A 13,511-nucleotide genomic window follows, 5' to 3' on the forward strand; every position below is an offset into this window, starting at 1 on the left:
CTTCCGATGTTCTTATCAGGGGAAGGCCTCGGCCTCTGTGCCCTGTTGTTGGCCCGAACTGGTTGGCCACTGTGTAAGACAGGTTGCTAGACTTAGATGGACCACTGGTCTGATCCAGCAGGGCTCTTCTTACATTGGGTTATTTAGTCTGCTGAACAGACTCTGTTCTACCACTTACAGCTGCCGCTCTTCGCCCACGTATAAACATAGATAACCACTTTACACGACTGCCCACGTTTTCTTTAAAGTCTTTATTGCTGCGAAATGGGCCACTGCCAAAGCTAACTGGCTTCCGGGGCCTACGTTACACGAGGGAGGGGAAGTCCTCCTTAGGGGTGGGTTGAGCCGCAACCACGTGGTTCACTTGCTTTGCGCACACCGGCCGGACAGAACCGAAGGCTGTGCAAAAACCTCCACCCTGCAGTGCTCTGGTGCCCACTGCTGTTTCCCTGGCACTCCCACCGACTTCCTGCACCTTTTTCCCCGACATGAAAGTGGTTTCTCTGAATCTGCGCCTAGTCCCTTAATTCTAGACCCTCCTCCGTCCACTACCAAAGTAACGGAGAGGAGGGAATGGGGGTTAGCCACCGCCTCAGGAGCTGTCTCGCTGTTTCAAGATCAGCAGGACGGACTGCACTTGGAACGGCGTGAAGGAAAGCTTCACCCCACGCTCCTCCAGCGGCAGAGGACGCCCGGGATGGGGCTGTTCCAGGAGGTCGCACCTAAGAGAGGAGAAGACGAGAGGATGAGGAGTGGAACTCTTGGCGGAAGGCACTGTCGGAGCTTCCCCGACACCGCCACGATGCACACTCACAAGACTGCCTCTTGGACTGAGAGTGACGTCCGGATCCAGCTCTCAACGGTACTGCCGTGAGACTCGTACAGCCGGATGACCAGCGCGTCTGGCCTGTCCTCAGCCTGGACGGAGGGGAAGAAGAAGTGTCCTTAGATTCAGTACATTGCTGTCTATGAGCTGCCGGTGTGATGCGGTGGCAAAAAAGGCTAATGCGATCTTGGGGTGTCTCAACAGAGGCATAACATCCAAACCACAAGATCTCATAGTCCCACTGTACACTGTACAACCTCACGTTGGTCAGGCCGCAACTGGAGTATTGTGTGCCGTTCTGGAGGCCTTCTTTTGAAAAGGATGCGGACAAAATGGAGCGGGTGCAGAGGAAAGCCACAAGGATGATCAAGGGCCTGGAGACCGAGCCCTGTGAGGAAAGGCTGAGGGACTTGGGAATATTTAGTCTGGAGAAGAGGAGGCTGGAGGGGACAGGATTGCTCTCTTGAAGTATGGGAAGGGCTGTCACTTAGAACAGGACAGGGAGCTGTTCCTGTTGGCAGCAGAGGAGAGGACTCGCAAGAATGGGTTTAAATTAAGGCTGTCACTTAGAACAGGACAGGGAGCTGTCCCTGTTGGCAGCAGAGGAGAGGACTCGCAAGAATGGGTTTAAATTAAGGGTGGGAAGTTACTGGATGGCTATTTGGAATAACTTTTTCACAGGAAGAGCTGTGCAACAGTGGAGTGGGCTGCCTAGGGAGGAGGTGAGCTCCTCCTCACTGGCAATCTTCAAGCAGTGGCTGGACAAACCCTTGTCAGGGATGCTCTAGGGCTGATCCTGCATAGAAAGTGGGCGGGGTCAGGTGGAGCTTTTGCCCAGCAGGGCTTCTGATTGGCTGCTGGAGGTCTGATTGCCTGTGCAGATTTTTTAAAATGTTGCTTTGGAAGCTCAAGGACCTCCACTGTGTGACTGCAGGTAAGCCGCGGCAGCCATTTTGTGGCTGGCTCCGCCTCCTGAGGCATTCGGTTTCTGGCAGCTGTTCTGTGGCTGTGCCCACCACCCTGTTGGAATTCCAAAGGTGCTTGCAGGCTCAAAAAGTTGGGGATACCTAGTCTAGAATCTCGCTTTTGAGAAGGAAATCAGGTGAGAGAATCACACAGCATGTGGAAGAATAAGAAGAGATTGGATTTATACCCCGCCCTTCACCACCTGTAGGAGTCTCAGAGCAGCTCACAATCTCCTTTCCCTTCCCCTCCCCACAACAGACACCCTGTGAGGTAGGTGGGGCTGAGAGAGCTCTTTTGAGGACTGCTCTTGAGAGAACAGCTCTGAGAAAACTTGTGACTGACCCAAGGTCACACCAGCAGATTTGCTTTCTAGCCAATGCGATAGAATGTACCTGTACCTAGACCTAACTCTACCTGCAGTACAGGAGACTCTCCTTCTCTGCTGAGCTGGTGGCATATAAACAAACAAATACAGTTAAGTTCGACTCATACTTGTGTACATTTAGTTATCCTAGTACAAAACATTCTACAATGAAAAACAGCAACGATCTCTGTCGAAATGTTAGCTAGAACAAGGGAGAGAGAAAAATGTCCAGTGAAGCTTTCCAGATCTGTGTGAATAGATCACGAGGTCCCGGCATTTGTTAGCGGGTGTCGTGATCTGTGTAGGCCTCTGGAGATCTGTGCAGGACTGGGCCTAGTGAGGCCTAAGAGACCTGCCTGGGAGTGGGAAGCAGACAGCCTACAATCCCCACAAGGCTTTGCGCCGGCTGTAACCAATGGGGGACCAGGAATTCTCTGAGGAGATTGTTTATGTGCTTGGTGGTCGGTTAAACGGTGTCCTTTTCCTCTCTGCGGTCTTTGCCTCTCACAGAGCTAAGCTGAGGAGACTGGTGTGGGAGAAATATCCCTCACTGGGGACATTGAGTACAGGCAGAAGCCTGGCATAAGAGAGCTATAGGGCTTGAGTAGTAACAGTTAAGGAGTAATCGGTAGCTGTGTTCGCTTTGTGTTTCTTTTGGCCTTTCAACACTGTTATGTATTTTAAAGCACCTTGTCTTGTCTTGTTTTTCCCCTGCCCAGTACTGTAATAATGAACCCTTTTTGTTTAATTGTTTCTCTGCCTGGTCATCACGCTTACGTTTCTCGGCTACAAAGGGGCAATTTGAAGGGGCTTGGGAAGGTACCTAAGTCCAGGGTGGTGGCAGCAGAAGGGGGCAACCCCCTGGGGTCATGACAGCAGGCGTTTGTTAGCCGCTTTCACCTTGGACTGCAAGTTTTTCCTCTTACTAAAAACATTAAGCTACATGCTCGTTTTGTAAGAACTTCTAGTGCAAGAGGTGTCAAACTCATTTGTTACGAGGGCCAGATCTGACATAAATGTCAGTTTGTCGGGCCGGGCCACTTGTACCATAAACTGTAACACCAGGTACCAGAGATATAAACTTTATAAAGGACACAGGCAAAGCTGATTAACAATATTATTTCGTTACCCAAGATACAAACAAAAGCAGTTGGATTCCTAGCAGTGCAAGCAATTGATTTAGTGGGGAGCCCACAAAAGCCCCAGTAAATGTATTTAATCATATGCAAGACTAGGCTTTTTTCCAAGGGATACCATAAAAGAAGGAGTACCTTACGTTTCCATCCATACCAGTTTCTTGCGGGCCGGGTAAGAGCCCCGGACTGTCGAACTCGAGTCTTCGTTTGCCATGTTTTATTCATGCTTTTCTGTTATGTATCTTTAGGCCTGTGTTGCTTCTGCATTTGGGTAGTGGGGGGGGGGGAAGTTGTGTGAGTGTGTGTGCCTGCTTAGCTTCGTTGCTTAGTAACTGTTTTCCTAAGGGTGCTTCCCATGGGATGGGAAGTCACTGAATGACTTTGGTGCCTTTCTGCTCGCTGGCCTGTCTTACATAAGTATTTTAGGTTCGGGGGGGTGGGGGGTATGTGAATGCGCACTCACTTAGGTGGGCCGAATGAACTGTGTGATTGGCCGAGCTTTTGGGGAGAGCTTGTTTGAATTGGGTATAACTTTCTGGTTGGTGCCTTGCAGTTCTGACACAAGAATGCCTTCGCTTGCAGCATCTTTACATCTCAATATACAAATCACTGAAAAGAGAGTGTTGTTGAGACTGAAGTTTGCATAAGAGCCTGACACGGATGGGCCACCTCCGGCTCCCGGACCTCATGTTTGACACCCCCATTCTAGTGGCTTCCCATTAGAATGAACTGACCTGGAGAAGCTTAACCATTTTTTTACTCGTGGAGAGAGGTGTCTTTTAGGACACAAGGAGGGATGTAATACATCCGGGACCTCGTGATCTTCTGTTGTTGTTTTTCATTGTAGAATGTTTCCTACTAAGATAATTAAACGTATGCAAGTAATGAGTCGAGCTTAACAACTGTATTTGTATGTATATGTATATGTAAAAAGGTAAAGGTTCCCTTGTTCAAAAGCGACTCTAGGGTTGCGGTGCTCATCTCCGTTTCAAAGCCGAAGAGCCAGCGCTGTCCGAAGACGTTTCCGTGGTCGTGTGGCCGGCACGAGTGAACACCGAGGCGCACGGAACGCTGTTACCTTCCCACCGAAGTGGTACCTATTTATCTACTTGCAATGTCTTGCTTTTGAACTGCTCGGTTGGCAGGAGCTGGAACTAGAGACAGGAGCTCACTCCGTCATGCGGCGCACTCGGGTCTCGAACTGCCGAACGACCGACCTTCCACAGCCTGCAGTTCAGCGTCTTAACCACTTGAGCCACCGCAGCTCCTATGTACTATGTATATGTACTACGGCATATAAACAAAGTCAAATGAAACGAAGTACCTGCTTGACAGTTTCCAGAACGACAGCTGGAGATTCCACAGAGAACGCACTCCACGCCGGACACGGCGCTGAGGCTCCAGGCACCGTGTGAAGGGGGAGGTTCAGGCTGTAAGCCTGTCGGATTACCCCGGCCTCCTGGAAGGAACCTGCACAAGAGATGGCAGAGGGGGTGTGGCTGCAGCAAGATTTACATTTGCAAACCAGGCTCCCGTGGTAATGTGACGAGGAGATCGCCTCCTGTCCAGCTCCCATTTATTTATTTATTTATTTAGGCATTTTTACCCCGCCCTCCCCGCAAGCAGGCTCAGGGCGGCTTACAAGGGGCGTAAGCCCATACATAAAACCAGATAAAACAATAAAATCATGAATAATAACAATAATAAAGTGCTTTCTGTAAACGAGATGGTCTTTGAGTGGTTTTGATGGCATCAGACATTTCCTTATGAACTTATAAAAAGGAGTATTGAGGTTCAGATAAGGAAAGGAAGCAATGTAATATGGATGGAATAATCTGTGTAAAATATGTGGTGAGAAAGAGGAGTGTTACAGTGTGAGACAGTAAGGACTAAAGTAGGATTTTATGTGGTAATTATAATATTTCTTGGGCAATGTGATGTATCTAGAAAGGATATGTTTGTTGTGATTTATGTGTTTGTTTGTCTATAAAGCATGAAAATTTAATAAATATAATTTTTAAAAAAAGATACATGTAAAATTCCATAACACTCACCCATATGAGGCATCGCTGCATAGGTAAACTGGTGGCATCCGATATCGGCAGTGGAGTCAGGTGACTTTGGTGCCCTTAACCTTGGCAAGAGGAACGGGGGAAACCATTTGTTTGTACGGCACTCTGCTGTTCTTAAAACGGCCACGTTGAGCATTTGTATAGTGCTGCTACAGTTCAAAAGGTTTCATGCAGACACTGTGGCAAACCTTACTAATGTTATCCCCATATATCAGACAGGAGAACTGAGGCTGGAGGGGGAGCGGCTTGCCTGACATCCCACGGGCTCTGGAGGCTGCTAGTGGCATTAAACAGCACAGAGAGTGAAAATGAGATTTAAAGTAATAAATACCAACATCCCTATCTCCGTAAGGACCAGAAACGTTTTGTAAAAAAGAGAAATCTGAGACTGCGGTCGGGAGAGTCCACACCCATTTCCGACTTCTACAGTTGAGCACAGGAAGCTGCCTTCTACTGAATCAAACCCTCAGTCCATCAAAGTCTACTCAGACTGGCAGCAGCTCTCCGGGGTCTCAGGCGGAGGTCTTTCCCATCACCTCCTGCCTGGTCCATTTGACTGGAGATGCCCGGGATTGAACCTGGGACCTTCTGCATGCCGAGGAGATACTCTACCATTGAGCCAGGGACTCAGGCAGGGGTCTTTCACACCACCTCCAACCTGATCCTTTAAACTGGAGATGCCAGGGATTGATCCTGGGACCTGCTGCATGCCAAGCAGATGCTCTACCACTGAGCCAGGGTCTCAGGTCAAGGTCTTTCCCATCACCTCCTGCCTGGCCCTTTTAACTGGAGAGGCAGGGATTGAACCAGGATCCCAAATTGAAGTCTTTCCCATCACCGCCTATCTGATCCTTTAAACTGGAGATGCTGGGGATTGGACCTGGGACCTTCTGCATGCCGAGGAGATACTCTACCATTGAGCCAGGGACTCAGGCAGGGGTCTTTCACACCACCTCCAACCTGATCCTTTAAACTGGAGATGCTGGGGATTGGACCTGGGACCTTCTGCATGCCGAGGAGATACTCTACCATTGAGCCAGGGACTCAGGCAGGGGTCTTTCACACCACCTCCAACCTGATCCTTTAAACTGGAGATGCTGGGGATTGGACCTGGGACCTTCTGCATGCCAAGCAGATGCTCTACCACTGAGCCAGGGTCTCAGGTCAAGGTCTTTCCCATCACCTCCTGCCTGGCCCTTTTAACTGGAGAGGTAGGGATTGAGCCAGGATCCCAAATTGAAGTCTTTCCCATCACCGCCTATCTGATCCTTTAAACTGGAGATGCTGGGGATTGAACCTGAGACCTTCTGCATGCCAAGAAGAAGAGTTGGTTGTATATCCCAACCTTCACTCAGAGTCTCAGAGCGGCTTACAATCTCCTTTCCCTTCCTCTCCCCACAACAGATACCCTGTGAGGTAGGTGGGACTGAGAGAGCTCTGAGAGAACTGTAAGCCACTCTGAGACTCCTTCGGGTAGTGAAGGCAGGGTATACATCCAATCTCTTCTCTTCTCCTTTGTTTGACGGGGTTCTTTTAAGATGTGGAGGGGAGATTTGGGGTTTGCTGTTTTACTTTTGGTTTTAGTTGGGGATGGTTTCACTATTGTCGTAACCTGCCTTGAACCTATGAGGAAAGGTGGGATATATATGTTGTAATAAATGAATAACTTACACAGTGTTTGTGCATCACCAGGATACAACAACAGGCTTGCGTTCGTGGGCTCCGTCCAGAGCCACAAACACACTGGATTCTGGAGAACGGGGACGCCACCTCTTCCCTCCCGACAGCCCGTTCCTTCCCGACTCACAATGAGAGGCTCATCACGTGGCCGCGGACCGAGCATCCGTATTTGCAGTCGTTCATCAGGGCCAACCCGAACCCGTGTTCTGACAGGTCCATCCACTTGTGGCTCCACACCTCGAAAGGAAGCGACAACAGACGAGGTCGGCTCTCAATCTGAATGGATGTCAGAACTAAACTCGAGAGTTGTCGGGTCGCCCCAGAAGGGGACGCCTGTGACACGAGAGGAGCAACCAGACGCTCACCTCAAACCGGGCCCAATCCCAGGACGTGTTCCAGTGTGTTGGTCTCTGCAGGTGGCCGAACTGGATCTCGTACGTCGCGTTGGGGCTCCGAACCTTGGCTGGGAATTCCACCTTGAGGAATCTGTGAGCTTCGTTCCAATCGACCTGCAGATGGCGAGAGGAGGGACCGAGAGTTGTGGGAGGGGGACAGGGACTATGAGGAAAGGTTAAGGCGCTTAGGGCTCTTTAGCTTGGAGAAACGACGACTGAGGGGTGACATGATCGAGGTTTATAAGATTATGCATGGGAAAGAGCAGGTAGAGAAAGAGGTACTTTTCTCCCTTTCTCACAGTACAAGAACTCGTGGGCACTCAATGAAATTGCTGAGCAGTCAGGTTAGAATGGATAAAAAGAAGTCCTTCTTCACCCAAAGAGTGATTAACACTTGGAATTCACTGCCACAGGAGGTGGTGGCGGCTACAAGCATGGACGGCTTCAAAAGGGAATTAGATAAGCATATGGAGCAGAGGTCCATCGGTGGCTATTAGCCACAAGGTATAGCTAGGGGCTCTGGGGCAAGGGATGCTCTGTCATCTTGGTGCTTGGGGGGTGGGGTCAACAGTGGGATGGCTTCTAATGTCCTGGCCCCACTGCTGGACCTCCTGATGGCACTTGGTGTTTTCTGGCCACTGTGTGACACAGAGTATTGGACTGGATGGACCTTTCGCCTGATCCAACATTGGCCTCTCTTATGTTCTTATGTTGATTGGATGCCCTCGGGTTCTAGTATTGTGGGAGCAGGAGAAAAAAGTTCTCTTTGTCCACTCTCTCCACCCCATGTGTCATTTTATAAGCGTCTATCATGTCCCCCTCCTTCGTCTTCTCTGTTCTAAACAGAAAAGTCCCAGACTCCTCTGCCTTTCCTCTGCCAGGGGGTTGCCCTCCTCTGTACTTTTCCCAGCTCTGCAGTGTCCCATCTGTTTGCGGGTGGGCCTCCTCCAACCTGAGTATGGAAACGGACGACGGGGCACGCTGCATCCAGGATGACCTCTTGAGTGAGTGTGCTCTTCTCGCTGATCCGCAGGGAGAATTTCACACTGCCCCGTAATCCCCCTGGCTGGACGACTTCCAAGGGACTCAGGAGTTGTGTGACAGGCTTCCTAAAAGAGAGAATTGCCAGGAAATATTTCACAAGCAGGAGGACGAGGCTGGTTCTGTTGTAAGAACACCAAGTTTCTGGTCCTCATGACTGAAGACACAAACCACAACTTCATATATTATTTAATTCATTTCTACCCCACGTTTCTCCCCAGTGGGGACCCAAAGTGGCTTACTTCGGTCTCCCTGCCTCTGTTTTATCCTCACAACAACCCTGCGAGGTAGGTTAGACTGAGAGAGTGTGACTGGCCCAAGGTCACCCAGCGAGCTTCCATGGCATGAGTGGGGATTTGGACCCAGGTCTCCCAGATCATAGTCCGACACTCTTAACTACTACACTGTGTTTTATCTGTGTTTTAATGTATTTTAACCTCATGTAAGCCACCCTGAGCCTGCTATGCAAGGAGGCTGACTGACTCTGAATGCGGAGGTTCCCCTCAGTCACCATGGCTCGTAGCCACTGATAGAACTCTCCTCCATTAATCGAATAAATAAATAAATAAAATACACCACCCTGGCTCTCATGCAAGCCATTCTTAATTGACATACGACTTCGATTCCCCACTCCCCCACATGACGCCCGCTGGGTAACCTTGGGTCGGTAACAGTTCTCACAGAACTCTTTCAGCCCTAAAAATGAAGTCTAGCTCACCACCTAGTGGTGCATAATGCTAAAAGAGCTAGAACTTTTGGCTGCCGGACAATCTTAGGATCTCCTGGCTATACTACACACACTGCCATACAATAATTATTACATGAAATTGTTTTTGCAAGTTAGACCAAAGGTGTCAACAGCCATCTAGATGTTTTGGGGAAATTAGATCTTTGATCATAACTGCCCCACACTGATGATATCCAGTATCTAGTATTCTAGCCTCTAAACATGAAGTCTAATGTTTCTACCTGTCATGAGCCACAACCACCCACCCGTGCAAAGATAAGATCCCTGGGGTCATTTTTCCTGGCTGATTTGCCCCAAAAGCCCAGGGCAGGTGGGATTTGTTCATATTGATCCAAGAAATACTGAATTGTGTCACTACGGCGATCAGCCTCTACCTGGTCTCCAGGTGATAATCCATCACGTCCCAGGCATCCCAATACAACGGAACGTCATCGAAGAGCGCAAACTGGTTGGCATAGCAGCCTTCAGGGACCGTCTCTCTGAAATGAACAGGACAGGACAGTCAAGGAACTGTACCAAATACAGGGGGAGGCCATGGCTCAGTGGAAGAGCCTCTGCCTGGCATACAGAAGGTCCCAGGATCAATCCCCGGCATCTCCAGGTAAAAGGACCAGGCAGCAGGTGATGGGAAAGACCCTGACCTGAGATCCTGGCTCAGTGGCAGAGCCTCAGCTTGGCATGCAGAAGGTCCCAGGTTCCATCCCCGACATCTCCAGTTAAAAGGACCAGGCGGGAGGTGATGGGAAAGACCTTGACCTGAGACCCTGGCTCAGTGGCAGAGCCTCAGCTTGGCATGCAGAAGGTCCCAGGTTCCATCCCCGACATCTCCAGTTAAAAGGACCAGGCAGAAGGTGATGGGAAAGACCTTGACCTGAGACCCTGTCTCAGTGGCGGAGCATCTGCTTGGCATGAAAAAGGTCCCAGGATCGATCCCCGGCATCTCCAGTTAAAAGGTGATGGGAGGTGATGGGAAAGACCTTGACCTGAGTCCCTGGCTCAGTGGTAGAGCCTCTGCTTGGCATGCAGAAGGTCCCAGGATCGATCCCCGGCACCTTCAGTTAAAAGGACCAGGCAGGAGGTGATGGGAAGGACCTCTGCCTGAGACCCTGGAGAGCCGCTGCCAGACTGAGTAGACAATACTGACCTCTATAGACCAAGGGTCTTAACACAGTTTGGACTACCAGGAGTTTAAAATATATATATATTTGTGTGTGTATGCGTGTGTGTGTGTTTTGTGTACTTGTCTGGAAGCCATGGTGACTTCTGGCAACCCCTACTGGGGGCTCGGACGTTTTTCAGAAAGGTGGCTTGATTCGCCTGCCTCTGCGTCCCGGCCCTGGTATCAGAGTCGGCCCCGCTTAGCTTCCGAGATGGGGCTTGCCTGGGCGCTATCCAGGTCAGGGCGGACTACCAAGCATTTAAGGTCAGTCTTGTCTGCTCAGTTTAGGCTGCCGCTTGTATTCAGGCGGGCTGAAACCAGGACTGGATGCCGTTCCGAACGGATTTCAAAGTACCTCTCGGACTGAATTAAGCGAAGCGAGGCCACGCGTCCCGCAGTATCCTGACGGACTTGAAGGATGCCGTTCTCCATGGTAAACGAACCATCTGCCTGGAGAAAAAGGACGCAGCGCTGTTTAAACGACACCCTGGGCCTGTGCAAATCTGTGGGCTTCCTGGAGACAGCTGGTCGGCCGCTGTGTGAACAAAAGGCTGGACTAGATGGGCCTTGGGCCCTTTTTGTAGCAGGAACTCCTTTGCATATTAGGCGACACACCCCTGATGTAGCCAATCCTCCAAGAGCTTACAGTAGCCCCTGTAAGAAGAGCCCTGTAAGCTCTTGGAGGATTGGCTACATTAGGGGTGTGTCACCTAATATGCAAAGGAGTTCCTGCTACAAAAAGAGCCCTGGTCCGTTCCAGCAGGGCTCTTTTATTTTATTTTATTCATTCGAACCATGCCTTTCCTCCCTAACGGGGACCCAAAACCACTTACATTATTCTCCTCTCCTCTGTTCTGTCCCCACAACAACCCTGTGAGGTAGGTTAGGTCGAGAAAGTGTGACTGGCCCAAGGTCCCCCAGCGAGATTCCATGTCACCACCAGTGTTCCCTCTAAGCTGAGTTAGGGTGAGCTAGCTCATATTTTTTTAGCCTCCGGCTCACACATTTTTTGTCTTAGCTCAGGAAGGATGGCTCCAGAGCAAGTTAATTCATGCAGCAGCCAAATCGCTGGCTCACAACTTTAATGCCAGTAGCTCAGAAAGTAGAATTTTTGCTCACAAGACTTCACAGCTTAGAGGGAACATGGGTCACCACTGGGGATTTGAACCCAGTTCTCTCAATCAGACACTCTTAAACCACAGCACTACACTGGCTCTCTTACGTTTTCACCCACAGCTTCCTTCCGCATGGGGAACTACTTAGATCAGAGGTGTCAAGTTCGTTTGTTACGAGGGCCAGAACTGACATAAACGTCACTTTGTTGGGCCGGTCCACGTGTGCCATAAAACATAAGGCCAGGTACCGGAGATAGAAACTGTATCAAGGACAGCGGCTGGTAAGCTCCGGGTTGGTGTATCCTAACAGCAAGGTCCCACGGGCTGGGCGGGGGGTGCAAAGGAAGACCCACCTAGGCGGACTGGAGAGGCAGCTGTGAGGCGCTGGGCAGACGCTCCCACATTGCTTGACTGCTGCAGATGAAGTTGTTCTGCCGTGCTGAAGCCACAATGGAGTGGCTCCTTCCACTCCCCCCCAGCACTCCCTCGCTTGCACCAGAAGAAGAAGAGACTGGATTTATACCCCGCCCTTCACTACCCAAAGGTGTCTCAGAGTGGCTTACAAACTCCTTTCCCTTCCCCTCCCCACCACAGACACCCTGTGAGGTAGGTGGGGCTGAGAGAGCTCTTTCGAGGACTGCTCATCAGAGAACAGCTCCGAGAGAACTTGTGACTGACCCAAGGTCGCAACAGTAGCTGAATGTGGAGGAGTGGGGAATCAAACCCGGTTCTCCCAGATTAGAGTTCGCCCTCCTAACCACTACACCGAACTGTCTCTTGGACCAAAACAGAAGAAGAAGAAGAGATTGGATTTATACCCCACCCGTCACTACCCAAAGGGATCTCAGAGCGGCTTACAAACTCCTTCCCCTTCCCGCAACAGACACCCTGTGAGGTAGGCGGGGCTGAGAGCTCTTTCGAGGACTGCTCGTCAGAGAACAGCTCTGAAAGAACTTGTGACTGGCCCAAGGTCGCAACAGCAGCTGAATGTTGATGAGTGGGGAATCAAACCCAGTTCTCCCAGATTAGAGTTCGCACTCCTAATCACTACACTAAACTGACTCTTGGACCAAAATAGAAGAAGAGATTGGATTTATACCCCACCCTTCACTACCCGAAGCCGTCTCAGAGCGGCTTACAAACTCCTTTTCTTTCCCCTTCCCACAACAGACACCCTGTGAGGTCGGTGGAGCTGAGAGAGCTCTTTCGAGGACTGCTCGTCAGAGCACAGCTCCAAAAGAACTTGTGACTGACCCAAGGTCACAACAGCAGCTGCATGTGGAGGGGTGGGGAATCAAACCCGGTTCTCCCAGATTAGACTCTGCGCTCGTAACCACTACATCAAATTGGCTCTATACCGATTGCTCACGGGCCGCATAAGAGCCCTGGACAGGCCGCTTCCAGCCCCCGGGCCCTATGTTTGACTTAGATTTTTTGGACCAAATTCCTAAAAGTAGCTCACCGTTTTGGTTACTGTCACAGGATGTGGTGGGGGTAATGAATCCTGAAGGGTGCAATAACCCATGCTGGGAACCGTCGCCAAAGCTGGAGGGAAAAGACACAAAACCCGATCAGATGTTCTTGTTTGTTGCATACGTGAATGGAAATACCAGCCTTCGACAGAAGTGCGGGCAAAATATTGGCCTTTTAGCCACTACGTAATCTGGGGACTGCGACTTACCTAAAGTCTCAGATCCACCCGGTCCCGTTTTGGAGATTACTTCTGTGCGTTCCCACGGCAACGTGTTGACGATGAGGATGCTTTCAGGTGTCCCTCGACGGTTCCCTGACAGATCCCCAAACAAAGACTGCATGGCATCCATTAGAAGACAAACTCCAGCATCTCGAATTTCTGGGAAAAAGAAGGAGAGATTGGACTTATAGCCCGCCCTTCACTATCCGAAGGAGTCTCAGAGGGGCTTACAATTGCCTTTCCCTTCCCCTCCCCACCACAGGCCGGTTGTGAGGCAGGTGGGCCTGGGGGAGTTCGGAGAGAACTGGGACTGGCC

At 50.4% G+C, this 13,511-nt stretch overlaps 1 protein-coding gene across 1 annotated transcript in view; it reads right to left on the reverse strand.

Moving 5' to 3' along the window:
* Positions 1–262: 262 nt before the first annotated feature.
* Positions 263–13,511, reverse strand: part of MAN2C1 (mannosidase, alpha, class 2C, member 1) — a 50,531-nt gene continuing 37,282 nt past the window's right edge. Inside the window, exons 15-25 of the mRNA XM_015409719.1 lie at positions 13,184–13,354; positions 12,965–13,047; positions 10,743–10,837; positions 9,603–9,707; positions 8,392–8,548; positions 7,410–7,553; positions 7,172–7,281; positions 5,347–5,426; positions 4,617–4,762; positions 815–918; positions 263–722 (exon numbers count right to left, since the gene is read on the reverse strand). Of these exons, the coding sequence (XP_015265205.1) occupies positions 593–722; positions 815–918; positions 4,617–4,762; positions 5,347–5,426; positions 7,172–7,281; positions 7,410–7,553; positions 8,392–8,548; positions 9,603–9,707; positions 10,743–10,837; positions 12,965–13,047; positions 13,184–13,354 (1,325 nt within the window). The 3' untranslated portion in view covers positions 263–592. The remainder of the gene's footprint in view (positions 723–814; positions 919–4,616; positions 4,763–5,346; positions 5,427–7,171; positions 7,282–7,409; positions 7,554–8,391; positions 8,549–9,602; positions 9,708–10,742; positions 10,838–12,964; positions 13,048–13,183; positions 13,355–13,511) is intronic.

This window comes from Gekko japonicus, unplaced genomic scaffold, assembly GCF_001447785.1.
Source record: "Gekko japonicus isolate JY-2015 unplaced genomic scaffold, Gekko_japonicus_V1.1 scaffold3628, whole genome shotgun sequence".
Taxonomy (NCBI): Eukaryota; Metazoa; Chordata; class Lepidosauria; order Squamata; family Gekkonidae; genus Gekko; species Gekko japonicus.